The 22,543-nt window shown below is 40.9% G+C and overlaps 1 protein-coding gene across 1 annotated transcript in view; it reads left to right on the forward strand.

The window, feature by feature from the left end:
• Positions 1-21,224, forward strand: part of SMS (spermine synthase) — a 44,784-nt gene extending 23,560 nt beyond the window's left edge. Inside the window, exons 3-11 of the mRNA XM_044763489.2 lie at positions 599-689; positions 1,228-1,292; positions 5,413-5,588; positions 6,345-6,499; positions 6,963-7,052; positions 12,756-12,870; positions 13,684-13,763; positions 19,114-19,229; positions 20,711-21,224. Of these exons, the coding sequence (XP_044619424.1) occupies positions 599-689; positions 1,228-1,292; positions 5,413-5,588; positions 6,345-6,499; positions 6,963-7,052; positions 12,756-12,870; positions 13,684-13,763; positions 19,114-19,229; positions 20,711-20,750 (928 nt within the window). The 3' untranslated portion in view covers positions 20,751-21,224. The remainder of the gene's footprint in view (positions 1-598; positions 690-1,227; positions 1,293-5,412; positions 5,589-6,344; positions 6,500-6,962; positions 7,053-12,755; positions 12,871-13,683; positions 13,764-19,113; positions 19,230-20,710) is intronic.
• Positions 21,225-22,543: the final 1,319 nt, after the last annotated feature.

Genomic DNA, 22,543 nt, shown 5'->3' on the forward strand with positions numbered 1-22,543 from the left:
AATTAGGAGTCAGAAAGCTTTTTCTGTAAGGAGCCACATAGGGTCTCTGTCACATAGTCTTTTTTTTGTTTTAAACCCTCTAAAAGTGTAAAAACCATTTTTAGTCTGCAAGGTTTACAAAACATGGATTTGGCTTGCGGGCTGTAGGGCTGGAGTTTGCCAACCCCCAAACTTAAATGAATTTAACCACCACTTGCTTGCATGCAGATCAGTGTGGCTGTTTTGATCTCTGAAGGTTAATTGGGAGAACTCAGTTCTCCTTTCCTTTTTAAGGCACTGGTTACGAAACCTGGCCGAATCACCTGCTGGGGATCCTTTTCAAAAGTCAGATTCATAGAACTTACTACTGAATCACTTTCTGGACCCAAGAACCTGTTTTGAAAACCTTAGCATTTGGTGACTTTCTCTGAATCTTCCCTAAATGATTGGTGGCTTCCGTGTCCCCAAGAGGTGGCTCTAATAAGAAAGCACCAAGGTTAACTATGTAATTTAGGGGGAAAAAAGGGTGGTGGTCTTTCTTTTTAATTGAGTTGGTGTCTTTTTTCTTTTGAGTGACATGATACAATTTCTCACTTTAAAATTATGCTTTCCTTTGTAGTTTTGCCAATCTGAGAATTTACCCACATGGATTGGTGTTGCTGGACCTTCAGAGTTATGACAGTGATGCGCAAGGCAAAGAAGTTGACAGTGTCGGTTTTTCACTTTTATCTGCTCAAGTATTTGAGGATCACAAAATCTGCTCAGTTTAATGATGTTGAAATTGTTTTCTCTTAATTGCTGACTTCCCAGTTAATTTTAAACTTCCCTCCCTCCAGATAAGTGATTTTAGAAGAATAATAGTTGTTCCTCAGTTGTTTTGAGGAACCTGGCTATCATCTTTCCCTTGACTGCTTGAGTGCTAAGTAATGATTTTACTTTCCACTGGAGGGGGTGTAAACCTTTAACCAGAATGTTCTGTCTGCATTATCCTTGAGCCTTTCCCTTTCCCATTATTTTGGTGCTAACTTAGACTAAGGTTAGGTCAGCACCATGAGGGCTAGCAGGCGGGGGAGTGTGAATTGGGCCAGGCCTGGAGGCTGCTGCAGAGATGGGGGAGGACAGGTATGTTTGGGTATCTGCCAGTATCGCACAGCTCTGTCAACATGGCCTCAGCCTCTTAGTCTGTAATTTAACTATTCCATTCAGCTTATTCTATAAGCCTATTGATTTCTTTTCTTTTAATTGTAGCTTTTGAATAAAGTAGAAGAAAGAATGAAAGAATTGAGTCAGGACAGTACTGGGCGGGTGAAGCGGTAAGTCCACTCCTGAATGTCCTTTTATATTTGGTTAATCGTTAATCCAAATAGTGGTGGTGTCCCTGTCTGCTTAAGATGTGGAAAAGATCAAAGTCATCTGCTGGCAACATGGCAGGCTGAGCTGATAGAGGCCCCTCACACCAAAACAAGACAAGTGTATGAAAACACAGAGAGAGAGAGGTCTTCTGGATAAAATGGAACAAAGGCGGAAAGGAGATGTGGGGTGAGTGCAAGGAGCTGAAACTGTACAAATCAGAGACCGTGGTGGGGCTGCCACCTCAGTCAAAGGGGAACTAGAAAACTCCTCCCCGACTCTGTTCAGTAAAGAGAGAAGGTCGCCTGTCTGCTCAGAGTTCTGGGCCCCAGAGTGGCAGTAAGCAGTTTTAAGAGATTTATGACAGGATGGGGTGATAGAAAATTTGTCTCAAAGCTTTTAAGTGAGATGACTTTGTAAGGTACTAAGAATCTCAGAGGCCACCCACCTTGAGCAGCCACAGGTAGATTCTTTTCAAATGGTAATGAAGACAATTAAGCTTTCCCTGTCTAGCAGTAGTGGCTATTTAAAATTAAGTTAACGAAAAGAAACAGTTCAATTCCTCAGTCTCACTAGCCTCATTCAATAGCTAATGGCTAGTGACTGCCATAGGGGACAGCACAGATATAGAACATTTCTGTCATCACAGAAAGTTCTGTTGGACAGTCTCAGAGTTATTTGCCAGTGGTGTCAGATGTTAAAACAGTTTTGAAGGGCCGGCCCAGTGGCACGGCAGTTAAGTTTGCACATTCTGCTTCGGCAGCCCGGGGTTCGCAGGTTCGGATCCTGGGTGCAGACCTACACATCGCTTATTAAGCCATGCTGTGGCAGGCGTCCCACGTATAAAAACAAAAAAATAGAGGAAGATAGGCACAGATGTTAGCTCAGGGCCAGTCTTCCTCAGCAAAAAGAGGAGGAGTGGCGGCAGATGTTAGCTCAGGGCTAATCTTGCTCAAAAAAACCCAGTTTTGACATTTGTTGGAAAGATAGAGTCCTGGGAATTAAGAATGGGAATTAATCATGGATGCCCAGCGAGTAATTCTGAGCAGTTTGCTCTTGCCTTTCCTAGGTGGCTCCTTATCAGGCCCAGAAAAGGAGGAGGCCTGTCTCTTGCTCATAAAGGCAACATATAGATGCAGAGGCATGGAGGGACTTGACCAAGGTCACACCATCACTGTTGGAAGTGACCAGAATACAGAAGTGAATCCTTATTGGCAAGAACTAGGATTTTAAGTACATAATGGCTCAGAATGCTAAATTGGCTCAGCCCATAGGAAAGCTCCAGGGCAGATGCAAGGTAACTAGGAAGTTGTCTGACCTTTGGTAGAGGAGAAAGCAGGAAACTGCAAACGAAAAGAACAAGACACAGGGCAGAACTTGCCCACATTGTTGAAATCTGTCAGAGCACCCAGATTTGTTTACCCCACCCAAATTTAGCTTAGGTGTCCTCAGGCCCTTCCTCATCCTTTAAAAAAAAAAAAAAACCTCGCCCAGGTACCACACTCCTTTCTGGACTTTTCATCTTTTCCTGCTCTTACAGGTAAGACATTTTCCTTATCTGTATTAATTTGCATTGAATGGCTTCCCATTGTGTCCTAAATTCAGTGATGATGAATTGGCCAACATCAAAATGCTTCTGGTTTTTATTGGTGTGATTTTTATCAGGGTTACTTCTAGAAGTGAGTAAGTAGATGGAATGCATTTATGGGCTCCAGCGATCATGGGACGTCTGGTTCATTTGTTTTTGGTATAGGAGTTTTCTAAGTGAGAATGGAGTTAAGCTTCAGATTTTCAGTTCAAAATACAGACCTTGACCTTGTTTTTGCTTGTCACTGCTTTTACAGCTTTTCATAAAATCAGGGTGGAGGGAGTGAGAAGTTGTTGGAAGTGCTTCTGTTGTAGGCCCTTTGTCCCTGGCCTCAAAAGGACAAGGATGGTGCCACTTTTCTATCTGGGAATGACATTGTTAGAGAGTCAGTCATTAACAAATAACTCAGTGACATTATCTGAAATTTTTACTCCCCTGTGGCTGGTGAGTTAAATCTGAATTTTCAACTAAGTCATGGGATTTATTAGAAAATTAATTTTTCTACTTTTGAAAAGGAATAGGAAAACAAGGTCACATCAGTTAAGTTTTGTTGAAACAAAAATTCTTGGAATTTACAGTTTACCTCAGGCTCAGGATGTAGCCTGTCTGACTTTCTCTCTACTACCCGTTTTTGATTTTTAGTAGTGAAGGTTGAAACGAGAGTTGTGTAGGGTTCCAGAATATTTCCCGTAGCCCATTATAGACAGATGCACTTCATCAAGATAATGGCTTCTCCATCCTGTTAGAGATCCTTGTTGTTTCTTTGCCAGTCTTTACAAACCATCGTGTTGCAATCGAGGACAGAGCTGTTCACCTTAGCCAAGGCGCTATTGACACAATTGAGAATGGGCATTGTTTATTTTCAGTGGGTTTGTGCATAGTTCAGTAACTGCCTATAGCTGGCTGGCTGTCAACCAGGGGCTGGGTTTCCTCCCCTGAAAACCTGTGACTTGATATTTGTTACCTTCATCTAGCGCCACAGGTGGCTCACTTTTGCACTTGACCCCCCACCCATCAGCCAGGGGTGGCAGAGGCTTCCCTCAAGTCCTGTTTGCCTGCTTCTCAGGTCCTCGTCCTGACTGGGGCTCTACATTTTACAAGAAAAACCTCTGGTCTACCTAACAGTCCAACAAGCTGAATTTGTTGACCTGAAAGATGAAGTGATTAAATGAGTTTATGGAAACTTACTTTGTGAATCTCAGTGCTCTTTGCAGATGTTAGTATTTCCTCAGAGAAAGCAAGCCTTGTTAACTTCTAACAGGTTCAGACCGTATTCTTGGGAAGGAAGCTCATCAGAGCAAGTCAGAGGTAGCGCATCCCAGTATTTCAGGTGTCTACGGCTGTCTTGCTGTTGAACACCATGTGTCTGAGGACACATGACTGGCACGCAGTTGTGTTATCTATGCAGTGAGTTTTCATTTTGTTTGTGTTGGGTTAGATTTGCCAAGCTCCTTTTCCAGGTCTGTTTTTCCCTGTCATTTAGTGTCCTCTGCTGGTAGTTTCTAGTACATTTACCCTATCTAAAATACTGAGTACTTACAAAAGAATGGAATAGAATATCGTCAGTTTGCAGCTGCTCTGGTAGTTGGTTCAGGCAAGAATCTTCTGGATGCCAAAGCCACTGGTGAACATTTGTTGGGAGATCAGGACCTTCACCCAGTTTCAGAGGCCCCCACCCCGCGGCCTGCTTAGTAATTTTAAAGGGAAAGAAAGGTACCTTTGCAAATGGAGAGATCCAGTGGCATCTGCTTTAACCAAGTGGTCACACTTGGCATCACCAATAATAGGGCAAGGAGACATCACATGCCCATGGTGTGATGCTTGGATAATATACATCAACCTGACTCTAATGAAGAGATCATCAGGCAGACCCACATGAGGGATTTTCTGCAGAATACCTGATCTGGACTTTTCTGAGATGTCAATGGCATGAAACATTATCAGGAAAAAAAAAAAAAACTATTCTAGATTAAATGAGGTTAGAAAAGAAGAGAAAAAACCCCCAGCAAAATACAGTGTATGATCCTTCATTCAAAAGCAGAACAGCTATAAAAGACATTGGTACAATTGAGGACACTCGAATATGGATTGTGAACTAGATAATGGTATTAGATCCGTGTGCACTTGCATGAATGGTAATGGCAGTGTGGTTATGTAGGCAGTCTTAGATCCCTCCTGAAGTATTTTGGGGTCAAGTGTGATGTGTGCAGTGGCCATTTTCTCCTTTAACTTTTTATTAGAAAAATTGAAAGCATGCCAGGAAGGTTTTTATAAAAAAGTGAAGTCGTATGTACAGCAGTTGTTGGGATGTGGTGGTGGCCGTGTTTGTTTAAACCTAAAAGGTAAAGCTTTAGATTTGTTGGGTGCTGTTCAGAAGTCGGCCTGGGGTCATGCGGCTTGCTTCTGCATACTTGGGCCCAGGTCCACTTTTAAGGCAGCCTCACCATAAGCAGTGTTCTTGAAAGGCTCACTCCTGTTCTCCCCTTATTTTCCAGATTGCCACCCATAGTTCGAGGAGGGGCCATCGACAGATACTGGCCCACTGCTGATGGCCGCCTGGTTGAGTATGACATAGATGAAGTGGTGTATGATGAAGATTCACCTTATCAGAACATTAAAATCCTACACTCGAAGCAATTTGGAAATATTCTCATCCTTAGTGGGGATGTTAGTAAGTATTCCATCCCTACCCCAGTCATATAACAAAGTGACAGTGTGTGGGATTCTGGTGTTTTCCGGACAAATAACACTGTCATGGATTTGTCCAAGTTTGTTCTTGGCACTGCTGTTTTTTGAAATGACCATTTATGTTGTGTTAACCCGTGGATTGTCTGGGCTTTCACGTTTATGGCAAAGCCGTGAAAACTTTGTCTTGACTTGCCTTTTTCTTAACTGGTAATGAATATTTGGATTGTACTTAAAAAGAAAATGTAATTGCTTATTTTTTGAAAATCTTTTTGTTATGGAAAACTTCAAACCTAAATAGAGAAAATAGTATGAGGAACCTACATCTATTCACCATTGAGTGTCAACGATTATTGATTCCTGGCCAGTGTTTTTTCCCCTAAACCCTGATCCACTTTCTTCCTCTCATATTTTGAAGCAACTCTCAGGCCTCCTATTATTTCATCTGGAAAGATATAATTGTTTTAAGTTATTCAGCACATCAGTACATGCTTAAGACTGGATTTTCTTCCCAATGACTAATGTAATCTATGTATGTAATATGTTGTGTGAGGTGTCAGATGGGTAGGATGGATGAAAACTCCACAATCCAAAAAAATACTTTTGTATATTGTTGACAGTTTTTAGATTGAAAATGAAGTTTTGAATTTTAGGCTAGATTCCAGCACTTAATAGTGTGGTGAATCAGGTGGCATGAGGGTTTGGGGAGAGTCACCATTTTGGATCTGTTTCTCTTCCCTAGATTTGGCGGAGAGTGATTTGGCGTATACCCGGGCCATCATGGGCAGTGGCAAAGAAGATTACACTGGCAAGGACGTACTGATTCTGGGAGGTGGAGATGGGGGCATATTATGCGAAATAGTCAAACTGAAACCAAAGATGGTCACTATGGTAGAGATATCCTTTGTTGTATAAGACATCAAGTTCAATGGGCTGCATTTGTTTTCTTCCTCCTTTTTTGTATTAAGACTGCAGTTAATGTTAGAAGGTAAATGTGTTATAAAGAGTGCCTTGAACAAATATGTCAACTTAGTACCAGTAGCCTTTTTATGTGGCCACCAACAAAGCAGAGATAATCTAGTTGAGAATTAAAGAGAAAATGACCTTGGTACTGTGTCTACTACTCAGCAGTTGCTGGAATGACTTCTGCATGAGAAGAAAAGAAAATGTACTTCCTTTTGAGTGTCCGTGGTGCAAAATTTGAAATCATTGTCTCTTTCATCATTTTTTTAACTTGATACCCAAATTAGTGTTATAAAACTTTTATGTTTGTCTTAACCTTTTCTTTAAAGTATTACTGTTTCAGAATTCTTTGATACATCCAAATTCAGGGGAAATTTCTCCTTAACCTGTTTCGAACATTGACCAAATGGTGATTGATGGGTGTAAGAAATACATGCGAAAAACATGTGGCGATGTCTTAGACAATCTTAAAGGAGACTGCTATCAGGTAATCGTGTTTTCCAGATACCATTTTTAAGTCAACTGGTAATATAATATATTATTGATCTGAATTGTGCTTTTTTATAACAACTTGAAGTATAATTGGTTAAGAAGATAAATAGATCATCTTGCAGGGGAGGAAAGATTTTCCCTCTAGTTCTTGGCTGAGACTCCTGTAACAAAAGATTAATAAGAGAAGAGCAAGTTTTGACATATATACTCCCGTATACAGAGAAAAATGAGTAACTCAGAGGTAACTTTAGAATTTAGGCTTAAATATCATCTTAATAGGGAAAGAGGATGTGGGTGTCTTAAGGGAGAGTACATGACTTTTAGGAAAGATAGGCCCTTAGAAGAACAGATAAGGAGATGTGACAGTTTGTCTGGGTGTGGTGTCAAGTCTCCTCTCCTCTGATAAGAGTCAGTCTTCCCTGGTTGAAATGCCTGGGGCGAGGGATCTATGACAGTTGAGTTCCTTTTGGAGGATCTGTCTTGAGGCACATAAAGGGGAGGTCAGTGAAAGCCTCTCCCTGCATTTGCTGTTTTTCCTGTGACTACAGCTCAAAATAATCAGTATACCAAATCGGCATATTTTGAGGTGGCATTTTCTGCTACCCTTCAGTCTCTTGATGTGAGTTTTGAAAAATTGTATGTATATATGTATATTTGAGCAGTTTCAACAATTGTTTCTTGCTAAGCAAATTAGTTTCTATCCTAAATTGCCCTAAATTCTGTCCTAAATCAATTCACAAGTTGACCAATCATGACCGTTTGTAGGGTACGTTTTGTATTATATTTTGAGGATGCATATGTTCAGTGCCCACACCTACGGAACTTGTTAGAGCAAGATAAACCAAGCAAATATTTTATTTGAACAGAATCTTAAATGTGTATCTCCAGATTTATAAACGATATAGATGAGCGCTTTAATTTGTGGTTAATGTAAATTATTTATGCCTACCCTGTCTTTCCTAACGTGTGTACTTCCTAGGTTTGATTGCATGTTACGTGCATGTTAATTTTTTAAGCTGAGAGAGGAATTATATCTACATTAAAATGCCAGTTGTGATTGTTTTGTGGGCAAAAGGGAAAGACACTTCACTTGTACTATTTGAAAGTTTAAAAAGGGAGGGGGGATTAGGTTCTTCAGAGCATGGCAGATTTGTTTCACTATGAACTAAAAGTAACCATTGTTTGCAAATAATGTTTGCAGGGTTAGCCAGACCCTCTGCCTAAGGTGTGTGTTTTAATGTTTAATCTTCACACCTGTACCAAGTGGGTATTATTTCTATTTTATGGATGAAGAAGATTAAGCTTCGAGAGTTTAAACGACATTTATTCAAGGTTATAGGGTAACTTTAGAGGAGTGATTCAGATTCCTGTCTCCCTGGCTGCTTATATGGCTCACTCACATGGATTAAGGAAAAATAAACAGAAACACAAGCTCAAACCTGCAGTTGTGTGAAGTTGTGGACTGTTGTAATTAGAGGCCAGATATAAGTGGGAAGATTGACTAATGGCCTCGGGAAACAACTCCTTGACTTGCGAGTGTGTCTGAAGGCAGAGCACCAAAGGCAGATGGTGACATAGACAGTCGGACATTTTAGGGAAGGGAAAAGTAATCGTTTATTTGAAATGGCTCGGCTTTTGAGGAAGTTGGGTGCCCAAATGCATCCTTTCTCCCCTTGCTGCCTTTCTGGAACAGAGCAACCACCAGGGGGAGCCTGGAAAATTCTTCTGAGGCTGAGAATTTTCCCAGAGCTCTCAAGGGGTGGGGCTTCCTGGTCTGTGGGGCTTCAGCCAGGCAAGCCCCTTAGCTTTCCATTAGCCATTAAAATGTTACCATCAGCAAAACACTAGGTCTTTGCAACTGTTCATCATTTGAAAAACAGGTAATTACTCCATTAACCTTTTTTAGAACACAGAAAATGTTCGAGAGCACTCTGCATTCTTTTTATAATGAGTAATTTTAGTACTGAAATCATTAAGGTAGTACAAAAAGAAAACTAAAGATGGATTTTTATATATGTACAAGATTTCCAAGTAACATAGTAGTAAATTTAGCAGTTTATTTAAAGAATTATATATTATGCCCAAAAAAGATTTAGTTCGTAAATGTAAAGATATGAGTCTTAAGAAACTTATCAGTATAATTCATTATATGAATAATGTAAAGGAGAAAATAATTTGATATTAACAGATGACAAAGCATTTGAGAATATTGAGCAGTCGTTTTTAAAGATTTTATTTTTTTCCTTTTTCTCCCCAAAGCCCCCCAGTACATAGTTGTATATTCTTCATTGTGGGTCCTTCTAGTTGTGGCATGTGGGATGCTGCCTCAGTGTGGTTTGACGAGCAGTGCCATGTCTGCACCCAGGATTTGAACCAACGAAACACTGGGCCGCCTGCAGCGGAGCGCGCGAGCTTAACCACTCGGCCACACGGCCAGCCCCTGAGCAGTCATTTTTAATAAAAATTTTTTAGGTAAAATAAAATTGCAAAAGAAGGGGAAACTAAAGGAAATAGAAATTATCAGAAACTTAAAGATAATGTTATATTAAATGGCAAAATAAGGTATTTCCATTAAAACTAGGAACAAGATGAGGATGCTTGTTATTACCTTTATTCAACATTGTTTTTGAGGCATTAGCTAATGCAGTAAGGTAGGAAAACAGTATAAATATAGGAAGAAATTATTTTCAGATGATGTGAATGCTTAGAAAATCTAGGAAACTCATCTAGAAAACTATTTGAATTTATGAGAATTTGGTGAAGTGATTATGTAAAAGCAGACTAGAAATTTTTCTCCACTATGCTCAATGCAGAACAGTTTGAATGGACATTGGTCCCCCACCCAGGGTGGGCCGGAAATCCTATTCCAAATAATGACCAATTGTTAAATACCTAGGAATAAATTTAACAAGAATGGTATTTTGAGACTGGTAAGAATTACGTTAAGATCTTATTGAAAGACAGCAACTGAAGTTTGAATACGTGGAGAGCCATTAGTTTCTTGGATCAAAATATCAGAACAATGTCTTTTTCTTTCTAATTGTAAGTAATTCCAATCAGAATCCCAAGGGAGTTTTTAGAATTAGACCCAATGATTTTGAAGTTCAGTTGTAACGATAAATATCTAACAATAGCCAAGAAAGGGGCCAGTCCTGTGGCCGAGTGGTTAAGTTCACGAGCTCTGCTTCGGTGGCCCAGGGTTTCGCCGTTTCGGATCCTGGGCCTGGACGTGGCACCTCTCATTAGGCCATGCTGAGGCGGCGTCCCACATGCCACAACTGGGAGGACTCACAACTAAAATATACAACTATGTACTGGGGGAATTTGGGGAGAAAAAGCAGAAGAAAAAAAACCACAATAGCCAAGAAAAAACTTTTTAAATCATAGTCAAGGGAGATTTACCCTCTTGCTTGTTTACTCTAGCACAGAAATCAAGTAGGAAGTATGTTGACACAGGAATGGACAAGAGGAATGGCACAGAGACATGAAGATGTATGAATGTGTATTCGCACACACACAGCTAATGTATAGCCGAAGGTGTAGTTGAGTTCCCTTGGGAAAGGGAGATTTAGTTGATAAGCGATGCCAGCATAATAGGCTGTTAATCTGTGTGAGAACAAAGTTAGCTAACCCTAGAAGCCATAGAAAAATTAATTTCAGACGGCTTAAGCTGTAGATACAAAAACTAATACATTTAGGAAAATTTAGAATATCTAACCTTGGAGTTGGGAAACCTTTTCAAGAAAGGCAAGAAACCCAGAAACCATAATGAGAACATAATACCATAAACAAAGCCAAAAAACACACTGAAAAAAATACTAGTAACAAACGTGACAGGAAGGTAATCCCTTTAATAATATAAAGAGCCCCTACAGCTTAAAATTTAAAGATTAAGTCACTAAATAAAAAAGATAAAGGATATGCACTGGTACTTCTCAAAAGATGAAAGTCGAATAACCTGTGAGCTTCTGACAAGATGCTCACCCCTGGTGGTGGCCCAGGAAGTTCGTGTGAAAATATTAGCAAGGGACTTGACAGAAGAGGAGGGACAACATCCAGTGCTGGGAAGGATGCAGGGAAAGAGGTTCTCTCATGCTTTGCTGGTTGACATGTGAATGGCCATCAAAACTGAAAGCTAGGGGTCAGCCCAGTGGCTCAGCAGTTAAATTCGCATGTTCCGCTTCAGCGGCCGGGGGTTCACTGGTTCAGATCCTGGTGCATTCATGGCACTGCTTGGCACACCATGCTGTGGTAGGCATCCCACATAGAAAGTAGAGGAAGATGGGCATGGATGTTAGCTCAGGGCTAGTCTTCCTCAGCACAAAAGGAGGAGGATTGGTGGCAGATGTTAGCTCAGGGCTAATCTTCCTCAAAAAAACCACAAAAATCCGAAAGCTAAATACACATGCCTTTTGCCTTGGTAACCCCATGTTGGAGTGTCCAGCCCACAGACAGAAAGTCATCTATGCAAGGTTGATTATGGCTGTGTTTGTAAAGGCCAAAGCTTGAAAATGATAAGGGTAGAATATTTTTAGAGGAATGATATATTTTTTAAAGACCTCATTACCTTGAACGGTGGTAGGTGAAAATTTCCAAGTTCAGATTGATATGTGCAGTCCTGGTTTTAGAAAAGAGAACATGCGTTTGTGTTTATTTGTTGGGGAGTGTTTATAAGGAATCTGTGTGAGTGTAGGGAAAAGCTCTGAGCATATCAAATGGGATCGAATGTAGATTGAAGGCAGCTGGGGTGTTAGTGCCTTCTCTGTCTTTGTGTGGTTGCACTCGATGCATTAAGTGAAGCGAGTTATAAAACATCAGGATGGTAAGATTCAGTTTCTTAAATTGTGACTCTGAGATACATGTAAGAACATTCATAGGAAAAAATCTGGAATAGCTTATCTTAGGGAATTGTGGCAAACTTGATTTCTGACTGACTTGTTACATGTGAAATTTTTTTACATGAGCGTATAACTTATAACTAGAAAAATAAAAGACAGAGAGAATAAACAGTCTAGTTCAGGATGTTGCCTAGAGCCGGGTGGATCCCCAGCACATATCTTCAGTACTTCAAAGATAAGGCGAACCCCCAACTTATTTCCTCTCTACTGTAAAGGATCTGTATGAGAATTCCAGCTCTTAACTGTTGTACTCCACTAGTTAATAACTGGTTGTGGGAGCTGGTATTTAGTACATGGCTTCATCACCAGCAGTACTTGAAGTGTTAGAGAAAACTGAAAACCCATAGGTTAATAGCTTGAGGTAAGCTGCAAATATAAATCAATAGACAAGTCATTCAGTGCTTAGTATGAAAGAAAAAATAAACGTAGAAGAAAATACAGATAGTAGTAGGAGAGGTAATATAGATTAAAGTCAAAGTAGGAACTTGGCTTTCTGATAGAGCTAGGTGTACTTTTTGGTTCTGTTTCTTATTGGGTGCCTTTGGGCAAGCAATGTAACCTCTCAAGTTTGTTTCTCCATTTGGAAAATGAGGATGATAATAGTACCTGTAGAGCTGTTTAAATGAGAAGGCATGTAAAGCATGTAGTAAGCACGGAATTTTAGCTGTTACAGGCAGGAGTGGAAGTCATTTTTGTTCGTGCGACGGGTGCTGTGGATCTCAGCCCCAGCTTGCATTTCCCCCTTCCTCTACTTCCGTGTGTGTTGGCTCACGCGCGTCTATTCCTTTTGTCTCTGGAAGGTTCTAATAGAAGACTGTATTCCAGTACTGAAGAGGTACGCCAAAGAAGGGAGAGAGTTTGATTATGTGATTAATGATTTGACAGCTGTTCCGATCTCCACATCTCCGGAAGAAGGTAGATTCTGTTCTCTTTTGTTTTTAACCAAAATAATGTTCATAGAAATGTTTTCTTGGCACCTGGTGAGAATGAAAGGCTCTTGGAGATTGTCTAGTTCAGTTCCTTCATTTTTGAAAGGTAGCTAAACTGAGGCCCTCTGTGGGAAAATAGCTGCGTTTGGCTTTGGTCAAATCTTGTTCTCCCACTAAATGAGCAAATTAATAACTCAGTCACTTGGAACAAGTATTAAATAAAATGACTCATAATCACATCGAGACCTTAGCACCTTTGATAATTTATTTACATTGTGAATTTTAACCTGTACTGGGACAAACTGGTGACCTTTCCAAGTAACACCGGAGACAATTCCCCTTCTCACACTACGGGCTTGAGATCACTGCTGGGTTGGAATTTCAGTGTTAATGTTTTCTCTGTACTCTTGTGTTCCTACTGAGTTGGCAGCCTCCAGCCCCCACCCGATGACCCTTGCTGATCCTTGCAGTCTCTCTCTCAGGATGTTGCTGCTTTCCCCCTTACTTAAAGCTGCTGTCTTTCAGATTTCAACCACTGCCTTTGTGTTGAATCTTCACTGGTATTGTGCTGAAAGTACATGTGTGTTTGACCTTGCTTGTGTGTGTGTGCACGAGACACTCAATATATGACAGTACACTATAGTTCACGAATAAGCTCTCAAATATTGGGTCTTAAGCTCATAGCTGTTTCTTTCTTTTTTGGTGTTGTTGAGTGTTAATGTGAATGTTTGATTTTAGATTTTGTTTCTGATGCATACAAACCCATATTTATAAAAAATTAATTTTTTTTAACATCCAGATTCCACATGGGAGTTTCTCAGACTGATTCTTGACCTCTCAATGAAAGTACTGAAGCAAGATGGGAAATATTTTACACAGGTAGGCTACTTAACTGTTCTTTCCCAAAATTCTCAATAAAAATTTTAAATTTTGAAATTTGACTGCATATTCTTGAGATGTATGTCTGTTAAGGATAGAATAGCTTAATTGGATTGTGTTTTTTCAAGCAGTAAGTTTGTGAATAGCTGTCCTATTGCCACAACTGTCTGATTTCTCCTTTGGTTTTGGCTGTAGTATGAACTGCTGCCACGAGATGGAGACACAGACTGACTTTTTATTTTTTTCCCCTCCCCTCCTCCTCTAGGAGATTTTCAACATAAATTTCGTAAGCTGCTTTGGGTGTAGTATGAGCTTCTGCCACCAGATGGAAGCAAATTGCGTTTTTCTCATTCTCTAAGGGATTCTTAATTTTAAATGAAAGTTGGAAGGTTGTATTTCTTGATATATAAAAAATATATATAACCTACTAAAGTTCTTATCAAAATTCTGAAAATGACAGCAAAAGCAGCTAATTGATGATCCAGTCTCTTGGTGCAAAAATCCCTTGGTTTCATAAGCAGGCAGATGAGCACTTACTTAAGTTAGGTAGTGTTGTACTCTGGTCCCTGTAATTCTTAGGTGTTTTCAGGAGAGTCTCCTCCCCCTTTTTTAAAGCGTTAGTATGTTTAAGTGTCAAGAACTAGTAGAGAGGTCTTAACTTTATTCCCGTGGGGAGACATTTTCAAGCACATCCTGGCCAGTTTGAGATCTGAGACTAATAATGCTGAAACAACTTGGCAACTCTAAGAGACACTTTGAATTTGTCTCCCGCCCATCCTGGTGTTCCTTCTCTTCCCCCTGCACATAAGACCCCCATACATGGCGAGTAAGCCTAGACCTTGCACTTGGTGAAAGTGCTGGGAGGTTCTGAGGAGAACAGATAACTGTCTATGCATGGATTTTTTTCCCTGATGTTTAGAAGTGATTTTTTTAACACATTCTTTAAAGCAAGGAACTGCAGACTGTGGGCCAAATCTCACCTACTGCTTGTTTCTGGAAGGTTTTCTTGGCACACAGCCCCGCCCATTCATTACATATTATCTATGGCTGCTTTCACACTACAGGGGCAGTGTTGAGTAGTTGTGATGAGGACCTTACGTATGATCTGCAAAGCCTAAAATGTTTTCTGTCTGGCCCTTTACAGAAGAAATTTGCTGACCCGTGCTTTATAGGAAATCTACAATGAGACCTGCTCAAGGTTGTCTTATTCTTTTTTTTTTTTTTTCCAAAGATTGGCACCTGAGCTGGCCTCCTTTTCTTTCCTTCTTCTCTTCCTCCCCAAAGCCCCCCCGGTGCACAGTTGTATTCTAGTTGTAGGTTCTTGTGGTTGTGGCATGTGGGATGCCGCCTCAGCATGGCCTGATGAGTGGTGCCATGTCTGCGCCCAGGATCCGAACCGGTGAAACCCTGGGCTGCAGAATTGGAGCATGCAAACTCAACCACTTGGCTACAGGGCCAGCTCCAAAGTTGTCTTATTCTTGTAAAAGCAACCCAAATTTTTTGTGAGTGGATATTTCTCAAGCAGAGCATCTTGATAGAATTTAGTTGTTTTTATATTTCTGCAAATAAAATCAAATCTCATGCACCTTAAGTTGGGGAAGAATGTGAGGCTCTGGGATCTTTAAACAAGAGACTGAAAACAATTTGAACCCACTGCAAACCAGTCAGTTTGTAGCAGACAGTAGGTGGAGTTAGGAAGAAGGGGCGACTGCTTTTGTTGTGAATATTTTCTTGGTAGACTGCTTTCTTGGGAAAGTGCTATCTCAGCATGGAAGAGTAATAGAAACGCTACGATTTACCACAGCCTGTTCATAAATATTAATGATCTAGGCTTTGATAACTTGCCTTTGGCCAACTGACTTTTACCAAAAATCACATTATATGCCCAGGGCTGTGCTGGTTTCTAAGAATTGTCCATAAGATGTATTAGGACATGTTTCCTGTTCCTGCGTTCATTACAGTTAGAAACTCAAGGCAGTCTCATAATACCTGGGGATCACATAGTACATTTGGTGGTTCAGTGTGTGACACAGTGAGATTCAAAGGGCCCAGGCGGGTGTAGGCCTTTGAAGAAGCAGTAGTAGTCGAGTCAAGAGCACTGCGTGGTTTGACTCCGGGATGTACTGATGCAGTTGCCACACTGTAATCTACATTTTTTTAACAGCCATGTGATATGCTTAGGAGATACCTTTTGTTTTTTTTTGGAGGAAGATTAGCCCTGAGCTAACTGCTGCCAATCCTCCTCTTTTTTGCCGAGGAGGACTGGCCCTGAGCTAACACCCGTGCCCATCTTCGTCTACTTTATATGTGGGACGCCTACCACAGCCTGGCGTGCCAAATGATGCCATGTCCACACCCAGGATCTGAACCTGTGAACCCTGGGCCACCGAAGTGGAATGTGAGCACTTAACCGCTGCGCCACCTGGCCGGCCCCTTAGGGGATACCCTTGATTGACACCTAACCCCCTTTCCTGAGCATGTAGCTTGAAACTGGAGTAAGGTTAAAGATGGGATGAACACGTTGTTTGGCCTGTTACCTGGTGATTGACAGAAGCTAAATATTCCTGCCTAAAATTGCTTGCATCACAGTTATCAAGTTCATAATGTCACTAGTGTCACTGTGGCTACTTGAAGACGGCCTTGTCAGCATGCCACAAAACTGGGGAAGTGTCATGGAGTGGGTGGGAATTGGGCTGGTTCTGGTGTGCTGGAGGAATTTAACTCCAGGGAGAAATTGCTTTCAAGGGACTAGGAGGCAGGTCGTGGAACTTGTCCTCCCCCCATCTCTCCCTCACCCCTCATTAGAAAAAGTGGAGGTCATTTGATATATACAAAAATATGTATGTTACATTCATGTAAGTTGTGATGCAAAATACTAACTCCCCCCGCAACTTGAGAGCTGGGTATTACCAGTACCCTTGACACATCTACATTCCCCCCCAATCCCTCTCGGCCTTCTAGAACTAACCCATCTTTAGTGTTATTTTTTCCTATTCCTGTGCTGTTCTTTATAGATGTTTCACACATGTGTGATTTCCTGAATCATCATATTGTTTGCTTTTGAACTTGATAAAAATGGTGTTGTTAAGGATATATTCTTCTGGACCTATTGTTTTTTACATTACAGAAATCATGCATGCTAACCGTTAAGTTTAAAAACAATTACAGAAATCTATAAAGTAAAAAAGTGCATCTACCCACATCTAACGTGTGACAGGGAGAACTTTCTAGAATCGAAGCTGCTGAATTGGGATTTATCCCCTAGAAGTGCCCCATTATTCCCTTCCTCTAATCCTTAATAGGTGCTTAATTTTTTGCTATTAGATTTTTGTTTTGCATCTCCCATGTGTCTGTCTTAAGAGAAGAAAAATGTATTTCCATTTAAATACACAGGAAAGTGAAATACACCACATTACTTTTTTTGGGTAGGTCTCTATTTGTGGTGAGATTTTTTTTTTAAACTTTTTTCTTTTTTAAACTGCTTTTTGACAATGTTGGGAAGAACAAATTGAAACTTTCCTATTTCCTTACCACATTCTCTGTGAGGAGGTCCTCCCATATCCCCTCTATAAAGAGAGCATAGTGTCAATTTTAAGATGGCCAGGAAAACCATTCAACTGTGCACCTTGGTGGTGCTTCTCTAGTGGTGATGTGTTCCAAAAACAACCAGGCAGTGTGTTCTATTTGTGAATCTTAAATTACACATGTGGTGTTTATATACTCTCTTGGTGAACTTGATGTTGAAACCAAATTATATGCTGGCGAAGGGCACTTTGGTCAGATCCCAGTGCAGGACCCTAGATGATGGGTTACTAAACAGGCTGGCCCTGAAGGATGACGTCATGCTGAGTGAATGTGCTAAGTTAAAACCGCCAAGCCCAGGTCTCAGAATAGTTCTGTCTACCCGCTTGCCCTCGGCTGGCTGGCTGGTTGGTTGGGTTTGAAATGCCATTCTCAGGAACACTTACATCATAGGATGCCTTTATTTGTAAATAAGTTTCCTCTTACATTGTACTTGACTATTTTGAGCCAAATTGATAGTGAAGTTCTTAAGAAAAAGTGGAATCGGCACATATTCAGTAGACTTCCGAATGTTAAGTACTTCAGAGGGTAAAAGGAAATAGGTGGTATTAAAATACCTATCTTGGGGCTGGCCCCATGGTGTAGTGGTTAAGTTCAGTGCACTCCGCTTGTGTGGCCCTGGTATGCAGGTTTGGATCCCAGGCACAGACCTACATCACTCATTAGCCGTGCTGTGGCAGTGACCCAGATATAAAGTAGAGGAAGATTGGCACAGACGTTAGCTCAGGGCTAATCTTCCTCAGCAAAAACAACAACAAAACCCATCTTATTTTCTAAATCTGTTATGAAAAGCCCTTGGGGAAAAATTGTGCTAAAATGATAAACTCTACCCTAGATCTGCTGAATGAAAATTTGCATTCTAACAAGATCCCTCATGCACATTAAAGATTAAGAAGCACTGCTCTAGAAGTAGGCAGATATTGTAGCCATTCAGCAGCTGTATTTTGTCTTAGCCAGCTTCTGATTCTCTTCACCGTTTTTTCTTCGTGGTTACAGGTGGCTGCTGCAGCTCCAAATGTCACATCTAGGTTATAGGCTGGAAGTAAATTGAAGGGGCAGGTCACTATTTATCTTTGTCCAGAATCAAAAACTTTCCCGGCAGCCTCCGGTGGACTTCCACTAGATCTCATTGACCACTCCTAGCTGCTGGGGAGGCTTAAAAAGTGGTGGCAAGAAGGGGAGAATAATTAGAACAGTGGAGTCGAGAGAGAATGTTTGATAAGCAGTGGAACTGCAGAATATTCTAAATAAACTTTTGTTCTCTTAAGCCTTAAAATAAATCACAGATTTGGGGGGAAACATGAGTGTGTGAATATGGTTCTGTCAACATCTTAGATTCTTGTGAGGGTCATAGATTAAACTATTCTGGAAATCAGGGACAGTATCTTTTTGATACTTCATTCTCAACACAGTGGTGACTGTTTTTGAGAAAACTTATTTTGAATGGGTTATGTGTATGAATCTTTGCTAATTGCATGGTGTTGATACAATGACTGTCACTAATGAGAAATTGGTCTCACTGCTTTCTATTGCTTCATACTCTAATAATCTGAAATGCCTTGGTAAATGAGGTAGAAGGATAATGAGCTAATGGATCTATAAATAGAATTCGATGCAATTTGTGAGAGTACAGAAGCCTTATCTCATTTTCAAAGATGAACTTCTATCTAAAGCAAGAATTGGTCTCATTTATTAAAGACCTTCAAATGAGTGAAGGACTCAGTAGGACTGACGAATCCCATTGTTTGCTTTTCTTTCTTTGATTTAGGGGAACTGTGTCAATTTGACGGAAGCCCTGTCGCTCTATGAAGAACAGCTCGGGCGCCTGTATTGTCCTGTGGAATTCTCGAAGGAGATCGTCTGTGTCCCTTCATACCTGGAATTGTATCCTTTGACCTTATCATTGTGTTGCCAGATCAGAACACCCACGTCAGTTCAACATTTGAAAGCCCAATAATAAATGTAATTAGCTCTGTGGTATATGGGGCCCTGGTATTCAAATATGGCTCCACATTGGAATTCCCTGGGAGCTTTAAAAAAAAATACTGATTGCTGGGTCCCACCCTCAGAGATTCTGGGGTGTGGCCTGCCACAGCTCCCCAGGTGGTTTTAATGATCAGGCATCCCTGGTTCTCACAGGCGGCCCCAGAGCTGCAACATCACCTGGGAACTAGTTACACGCACAAATTCTCAGTTCCCATCTCAGCCTGCTGCCCAATCAGAAAGGCTGGATGTGGGGCCTGGTGACCTGTCTTAACCAGGGCCAAGGGACTGCACATCAAAACTTTAGAAGCCCTGGTCTAAAGCCCCGCCTGAACTGAGGCAGGCAAAGAGACTGAAGATGCTCCTTCTACTTTGATGTTAAGACTGTCCTACTTCAATATTAGTTTCTACACTTCACTTGATCCTGAGTTGCAGTAGAAATCGAGAGCTAAAAATAATGCTGGGGATCGCAAAGTTAATGTTGGTCTCCATTAGCTCCACTTAGTAAGTTAGTCCAGAGAAAAAAGAACCTGGAGAAAAACCAGAATGACAACATTGTTATGGGAAATTTCAAATGCATGTCACCCTTCTAAAAGGCTGGCTGTAGCCTCCAGACAAAAGCTTTCTTATCCACGCTCACTGGGGCCAGTTTCCTGTGACAGCAGTTTTCCTTGCTGTTGAGGGAGATCCAGTGCCTGATATGGGCTCGCAGTGAGGCAGGCCCCTTAGGCCGGGCAGGCTCTGACAGAGACCCTAGCCGGAAGAGCCCCCGAAGGAGGGGAGGCTTGTGCTGGCTGGGTGCCCACGTTCTTCCACGGCCCGTGGAGAGCTTTGACACCTCTCCCCCGCGACTGTCCTCCTCCATCAGTGTTCCCCTCGGGAGCAGTTTTTACAGTCAAGTCCGCGTGTCTGTGTTGAGAGATTTTAGAAATCAATCAATAACATTTGGAGAAAAGGCTTTTGCCCTCTGGCTCCCCTCCATCCTTCCACCTTCTTTTCCTTCTTTCTCCCATACCGCCCTCTCTCTACTATACCCGTCTCTCCCTCCCACCTCCCCTGCATCTCTCACCTCCTTCTTGTCTTTGTTTCTCCCTCCCTCCCACCCTTTCTTCTCATATTATTCCCTAAAACATCTTAGAGACCTTGGAAGCAGTAATGTTACCTGAGAGAATATTGGCGTGCCTTTAACCTTTTCTCCACTTGTCCCTCCATGTCACAGGCGTTGAAGTGGCCTTGTTTAAGAGGCCTTCATTCTCATTACCACAGTGCTCTAAGCCATGGAGCTTTCATCCATCTTCTAATTTATAGGCGAGCAAAGAAATTTTAAGTGATGTCTGTTCTTCCTTGAATTACCCAATCTTATTCCTTGACTCCTTGTCCAGGTGGGTGTTTTACACTGTTTGGAAGAAAGCTAAACCTTGAAGATCGTATCCCCAAATCACGTGTGCTGCACATGGCCTTCCTGACCTTCAAATGCTGTACATGACATTGGAACGCGTCAGGCAATTGATCGTGAATTCCTTCAAGTTTTCTTTTTTAATTATTATTTTTAATTTAAAAAAGCAAATGGAAAATGTATATTTTGATGAGCTAGGGTGTTATGTTCTTTGAAAGTCAGCTGAAGGATGATTAGACAGCACAGCGAAGGCTGCTAAATGCACTGAACCCCTAGAATGTGATTTTCGTTACTTTTTTCTGTGTGGGCTCTTTTCCTTTGTATTTTGGTAGACTTTGAATTTGCTTGTTTGGAGGAATGAACATCATTGTTTCGTTCTGGAGAGAAGTTCTTGATGGTCTTTCTTTCCGCAAAAATTGACTTAGATGTTACAATTTGGTGCTTATAAGAAAGTTAAAAAAATGAATAGCAATGCTTCAATTAAAATTACAAATGAGAAATTTCTTGTGTCTGTCGTTTCATTTCAGCAGGTCTCCTCTTTCTCACTCCTGATCTCACAGAACAAAGGTGTCTCCTGATCTTTTTTTAGCTCTGTTATATCACTTGGTGCCATTTATCTCTTTATAATAGGATGGCCTTAGGGCCTTTTTTGAAGAGTAGTAATGACTTCATTTACCACTGTGGTAAATGATACACAACCTATTACGTTCACCAGTTCTTCCTTATAAAATTGACCTGAGGATAGGAAAAGATTTGGCTGCACTGTAAAGTTGAAACTCAAAAGCTTATTTCTACTTCCACTCTTACCGGTGTATTAGATGTGGAAATAGAGACCGTCTTAGATTGCTGCTGTGAAACTTTTTGAGGAGATTTTTGGATGCACGGATTGGTGACAGTTTGTAGAGAGGCCCACAACAAGAGCACCTTGAACTCGCCTAAGGAAGTGCGTGTAACTAACTGCTTTAGTGTGTGTGGGTCACAGTCCACGTTAAAGGTCAGGTTATGTTGACTTGTATCCTTAGACATCACCGAGTTATTCTGTTGTTTTTATAAAAGGTTTATGCTTTATCAATGGAGTGAGTTCATTTGTGGTGAATTTGTAGTAAGCAAAGCATTAAAGGTGAAATAGTGTCTATTTTGAGATAGTGTCAACCCAGAACCTTCTTCCTCCCAAGATAGGCTCATGGTACCTAACACATATTCTTTAAAAATGAGTATGTGCCTACTCCTTCTCTTCCTTTTTACTGGATTGGCATGGGAGGAGAAACAATAATATTAGAATTAAAGGAGTTAGAATCATGTTGGAACTAGATTGGCCATCAGTAAATATTTTTCCTGTGCATAGAGGTTAAGAACGGCATTGGTAGATGTTAAGAATCCTACCTGCCCTTCAAACTTCTATTATGCTTTGCAAAGACTGTGTAAGGTTAAAAATGGTACTATTACTGTTAGAACACCATTTGGAGTTAATAGAATTGGATTTTTTCCATTTTAGAAAAGAAACCAAGTATATCTGGTGTCTAGATATGGCGTTACTAAGATGTGGGCATACCTTGATAGTTGAAGACTAGCTTGAGGCCGAGGTTAAAATCCACTGATGAATCTGATGACACACAAGTCCTGCCAAGAGCTGAGAGTTAGAAATGAGGTGGATCAGGTTGTGCCAGACCATGGAAGATGCATTCAGGAGAGAGTAAGGGATGTGGTATGGGAGGAAGAAAGGAATGGAAGTATTTTTATTTTGGGTGATAATGGTAAATTCTGACCCTGCTCATTTCTTTGCGTTGGAGAAAGGATAATGTTTGATTGTTTTTGAACA

The sequence above is a fragment of the Equus asinus genome, chromosome X (genome assembly GCF_041296235.1).
Source record: "Equus asinus isolate D_3611 breed Donkey chromosome X, EquAss-T2T_v2, whole genome shotgun sequence".
NCBI classification, from domain to species: Eukaryota; Metazoa; Chordata; class Mammalia; order Perissodactyla; family Equidae; genus Equus; species Equus asinus.